At 42.5% G+C, this 6,000-nt stretch overlaps 1 protein-coding gene across 1 annotated transcript in view; it reads left to right on the top strand.

Moving 5' to 3' along the window:
• Nucleotides 1-2,285: 2,285 nt before the first annotated feature.
• The window catches only part of bsna (bassoon presynaptic cytomatrix protein a), a 123,701-nt gene continuing 119,986 nt past the window's right edge, over nt 2,286-6,000 (top strand). Inside the window, exon 1 of the mRNA XM_029507033.1 lies at nt 2,286-2,473. Coding sequence (XP_029362893.1) covers nt 2,286-2,473 — 188 coding nt within the window. The remainder of the gene's footprint in view (nt 2,474-6,000) is intronic.

Below are 6,000 nucleotides of genomic sequence, written 5' to 3'. Positions count from 1 at the left end.
TATTGTTCCTGGTATGACAGTGTTACTGAGAATACTGTCTTTTGACACTTTTCTGTTAGTGAACATGGACATATCTGTTTGTATCCATGTTTGCCATGGAGTAATAAAATAATGTTGAAAATTAAATTGTGAAATGTGAGAGCTGAGCAACACTTTTTCTCTTTACTGAGAGGTACTGCAAAGTGTACATGCAGTACTGAAGTTTCCTGGCAGGGTTTACTCATCTCTATAAAGTCTGGGCTCAGAGGGAGACACTTGGCATCAGAACAAAGAGTCGAAACTGTGAGATGCCACTTAGAAACTGTTATCTGACTGACTTTATTATTGTTGTTACAATAATAATTGATACAATGGATTTCATACCCTTCTCACACCTTGTTGTTCCTCAGACTGTGACTTTATCTTAAATATGTTTCTGCTGCTGTTAAATATTTACTACTTATGGGGTTTATGTGGGTTTGTCCTTGCTGCTCTTGTTGTTGCTGCTGCTCTAACCCTAACCCTGTACCAAACCTAATCACCTTTATGCCTCTCATATTTATGCCAAATAAAATATGACCAAGGAAAAATGTCGTTCAAAACAGAATTTCAGCTGCTGTGGCCAGCACAAATGAAGAAATCTAAAGTCATTATTTCTGTAAAAATGATGATGACTTTTCATCTTGTTTTTTCTTTGATCAGTCCTAACTGCTTCAACAGCCCACAAGAGTGGTGTGAGGTCCAAACCAGTGGGGAGCCTTGAGGCAAACTGAGTCAAAAACAAATGTATTTGGGAATAGCTACATTTTGACAAGACCAGTGAAGTAATTATGTCTACGAACATGTTATTTTATTAAATGAGTTTGATATTTTGAGAATTATAAATAATTTTTGTTCAACTGAATTACGATCCAGGATGTACTGTAACCTAGTGAAATGATTTTGACATAAACCTTTAAAGGAATAAATATAAATATAGTTTAAATGAAGAGCAGCTTTCTAATACCAGACTAGTTTAAGTAAAAAAGGAACCAACCCAGGACATAGGTAACAATTGAAGGACTGTTTTAGGATGTTGAGATCATTTGAGTGTTTTTTGCTTTCCAAAGCATTTTGCCACAGACACACAGTAATTGTTTAGGGTCATGTGGCTACATTTCCAAATCATAAAAGCTTCACGTAATTTTTATGATTTGGACTAAATGCAGGGATTTCTAAGAAAATTGAAAGAAGGTTTAAAAAAAAAAAAAAAAAAGACAATGGAATGGCATAATGGAATTTAACACTTCTATGCCTGGATTAAAATGATCTTAATTTTATCCCCTTTTCAGTTTGGTATTTATTAGAGCTTTCATTCCTCTTCTTAGCTGCTCTTAAGTTCAACCTGTCTAGATCTGCTGTACCACGTTCAACAAATAAATGGCTTCCTGTTGTGTCAGGCCTTTCTGATTAGCTGTAATTCATGCTGAATAAACTGAGAGCACTCAGCAGGTGTGTAACACCATGAAGTGCTTTTGGACACGTGATGCTCCGGTGCAGTCGGTCCTCGTGCCCCTCTTCAAGTGCGATAGAAAGTGTCGCGTGAACGCGCACGCAGTGTCGCTCCCCCTCCCGTCACTCTCCACTTCCCCTCTGCTCGCACCAGCAGCTGAGAGTCAGGAAGCGCGACCCCGAGCTCGTGGCTGCGCACCTCTTCCAAAATCTGTGATCGTGAGAATATCGCGCTGCTGTGGTGACTGTCTACACAGTGTAGTTTATTTTGACTTTCTCTCTCTTTGTCTGGCTTCATCGCTACATTCAAAGAATAATTGTAAAATCTGAAGAATGGCTTGAATCTGAGTGCATGTCCAGGTGTCAAACAGCCTTATTAAAACACACCCTGAGAAATGAGTTTTCAGTTTATACCGAGTCCGTTTTCCTGCCAGGGTGTCGTTTCTTTTTCGGCCATCACCTTGATGCTCGTGGTTTCCTGACCCCGCTGCTGGTGAGCCCTGACGGGACTCATTTAGCTTTGATCTGATCTAATCTCGCTTTCATGTTCTCTCTCTCCCTCACAGTGTCCGCGCGGCGCGCTCCCGTCACCACGTCAAGAGGAGGCAGCCTACTGGTGCTGAAGCTGACCAGGATGATGATGATGATGATGATGGCGGTGGTGGAGGAGCAACGCTGAGTTCGCTCTCTCCGTGTTGTCCCCCTCCCCCCCCCCCCTCAATTCATTCTGTTTGATTACCAACACATCGACATAAGAGCAGCACCGCCGGTACATCTTTCTCCACCTCCCTCCCGTCTCCTGAGCCGAGACCGAGATGGGGAACGAAGCAAGCATGGAGGGCGGCGGACAGCCCGGCGAGCCGGGAGCCGCCGGGATGATGGGGTCGGCGATGCCCGGAGGACCCGCAACAGGACCGGGGGCGGGACAGCACATGAAGCCGCTGAACGGAGCCGCAGCTGGCGGAGGGATGGGTGTCGGAGGCCCCGGTATGGGGATGACGAGGTAAGAGCAGCGGCGCCGGAGGGTTTTCAGTTGTAAGGGGGGCTGGGGGAAGTACACTACTACAGCCTAGTGTGTGTTTTTACACGGAGGTGGATGGTGGGAAGCAGAACTGGGTCGCCTGGGTCAGGTCTTGAAAAGATGGGATTAACTTGGTGTTCCTGAGTGTTTCCCCCCTCTGTGCATGATCTCAGGGAGGACATACGTCGGCGTGTTTTTCACGGAGGAGCGCTCACATGAAGCGCAGAGCTGTCCGCGGTGCTGAACCGCTCAGCCTGCCCAGCTGGAACATGCCTCGGTTTCACAGAATATCTTTGACATTGCCTCATAATGTGCTTTTCAGCCACCATGCCCTTGTTCTCTGTGATACGGCTGTCAGCACTGAACTGCCACGGCTGTTGTTCTGCCCTCAGATGGGATTTTATTCCGTGGTGTCATCTGAAATAGTATTTCCTCCTGGTCGGGCTGTGCTTTGGCGTAGTGGGATGAACAAGGCGCGATTGTCTAAAAGCTGCAGTGTGTAAGCCTGTCATTTTTGAAACGATACTCCTTGAAGCACCTTCACACTGCTGCTGCTTTCCGCATGGGTGAGGGGTGGATGCTCAATGTGTTTGTGGATGCGTGTGTGTCTGTGTACGTTAAGGGGCTTGCCTGGATATGTAGGCGTCTGTTTGATGATGTGTGTAGTACTGGTACTATCAGCAGCGCCACTGTTTACTGTTAGTGACGTAGAGATTTCTGACGGATGACCGTCCTCACCAACATTTAGTCCATCTCACCATATCGAACCAAACTCAACAAGATTAAAGCTTACTACCATTCCCATCATGTACCATCTCTTCACATTTCACATCATATTCAAATGGCAAATTTAGATTGAACTGGACAATAATAAAATAGGTTAAATAAGAATTATCGTGCTACCTTTTGATTGTGACAGTTGCTGCTTTTACACTATTTAAAAAAGGACCAATATGATTCATAGAACACAAAGTATTTATAATTTCTATGTTTCTGTCAGATTGATGTAATCAATAAGCCATATTGACAAACTGCAATGCAGCCGGAGGAAAAAGCCAACCTATCAAACTCCTTTTTAAACATACTACAACTCTTATATATATTTTATTATGTGTCTAAGCTCAATAAGATAATCACACCATACCAGCACATCAGATATATAACATGTTAGTAAATACACAGTTTAACCCGACATAATGTTCATTGTGTTTTACAGACACAGATGGTTTGATGCACTTTTCATAGGAATAGCCTGCACAGTGAGGATAACAGCAAGAAGCTGTGGTTCTCTTTCTTCCATATAGCGCCACATTTGTATTGGCAATCACTCGTTTGGCGTCGCTTAGCTAATGTGGAAGCCACTCGTTATAGTCCTGGCAATTTCAACTTGTTGTGCAAACCCTTCTCTGCAGCCATGGCTACTGTACAGAGACCAAATCAGGTTGAGGTTCATTGGGAAAAATAATGCACGAATAGGACTGCAGCTGGCCTACACACACCATTTTGTGGGTGTGTGTGTAAGTTATATTTAGGACACATCCTGGGCTTGATTCATGTCTCTGTAGGAAGGAAGAGCAGAGCAGCACAGGCCTATCCATCATTACATAACACATGGACTCAGAAAGCAGATGACAGCTTCATATTGCTTACAATAAACAACACATTCTGTAATCAGTTATTTATGCATTGTCCTGTTGAGGGGACCTATGGTGACTTAGTCTTCCTCCTTGTTATTTTCCAAATAATACTTGGTGTTTCCGGAGTTAGAGGATTTCAGCCCTCCAAAGCATCGTCCCTGTTTGAAATTCGCTTTGAATAAATGCTGAGGGTTTCTGCAGTCAGCAGTGCTTGATGTTAAGTACTTATAAAGGCGTAATACAAGGCCATGTGAACAGATTGAATCACGTGCAGAGCGTGTTTGCTCGCCCCCCGCCTCTCTCACTCTCATACACCCCCCCCCCCCTCTTCTGCTCTGCTCTGCCTGACTGCCCGCTCCCATCACTCTCTTCCTCTTGCTCTCCATCTACTCTGCATGCTTTGCTTTTCCATTTCTCTGCCTCTTCCTTTATTGCTACATTCTTTCCACTCTTGCATTCTTTATATAGAAGATGGGATGTCGTTCTCCTTCATGCTCCCTTTCTTCCTATCACTTTTATGCCATCACTCGCTCTTTTTCATTCAATCTCCGCACATTCCCAAATCCATATATTTTTCCCTCACCCTCTTTAAAAATAATCTCTAAATTAACCTACCATTCATTAATTACTTTATGCTCTTTACCCTGATCATACAAAGGGGTATGTCAACCATATATTTATTTTTCTATAGGCTGTGATTATTCAATGGTTATTGCCAGCAAATGAGAAAACATGTTCTCAGCAAACATTATCCAAACATGTTGTGGATTAATACCAGTTTGATACATTGAGTCTTTTTGTGTCTTGGTAATATGTTTATTTTATTTTATTTTACAACAGGAGGCCTACTGAACAGCAGAATAAATCATATCAGTCTTTGGAATCACAAGCAGTTCTTGGCAGAAGGATCAATATATTGCTGATTTAGTTCCTTGACAATAATTAAAAATATCTAATCCTCTTACACCCAGTTGGGGTCAACAGTTTTTTGATTTTGCTTGTTTTTACTCATTCCAATAATGATATGTAACACTCCATGTGGAACACCTATGCTTCCTTTTCTTCATATGCTGGTCTGTGATAGTACACCTGTAAATACACTGTACATTTAGTCTGGATGAAAATCCCTCCCTCTCTATCTCCTCCCTGGCCCCTTCTCAACCAATAACCAGTAGCCTATAATTGGCTCTGCTGCTACAATGATATACAGCTCTAGTGCCATAAAGGGTGTGGAAGCAGAGATAAGGAGAGAGAGATGCTTAAAAGTCAGGGGAAAAGAGGAAGATATAAAATGAGAGCGGGTGCTGAGGTGAAAGGGCAGAGAAAAGTGAGAGAGAAGAAGAAGGGAATGGAAGCTGGTGAAAATAAATCTGGTGGAGTAGACTTTCCAATCGTATAAAACCTACAGAGATTCTGGGAGAAGGCTGTTTGAGGCTTGATGGGCAGTAATAAATCAAAAGGTGTATACAACTGTTCCCAATAGTCTGGTATCATCTAAGTCCAACCTGCTGGATCAACAAAAATGCCATCAGGAGAGCAATTAAAATAAGATTCATAGAATCCTATTGAAATATAACCTTTATCAGCTTGAGCCCATTTATAGTGTTATGACAAAACAACAATTTGCATCAGGCTAACGGTAAACTAACTTCCAGTTCATTCATTTCTCATTTTTGTACCTCTTTACCATGAATCTCTAAACTGAGTTTAAGCAGCTTTACCGTAGTCCCTGGTAGCCTAGTATTCCCAAGAGTTACTCTCATGTTGAACCAAAATGGTTGTGTAATATGCCTGACCTTTACGAAGAAGGCAAGTGTTTCCCTTCTTTATTTGTTTTTACTTTACTTTGTTTTTGATTATTCCCTCTCCTTA

Source organism: Echeneis naucrates, chromosome 7, assembly GCF_900963305.1.
Source record: "Echeneis naucrates chromosome 7, fEcheNa1.1, whole genome shotgun sequence".
In the NCBI taxonomy this organism is placed as follows: Eukaryota; Metazoa; Chordata; class Actinopteri; order Carangiformes; family Echeneidae; genus Echeneis; species Echeneis naucrates.
Note: the sequence above shows the minus strand (reverse complement) of the source record. Positions and strands in the feature narration are given on the sequence as shown.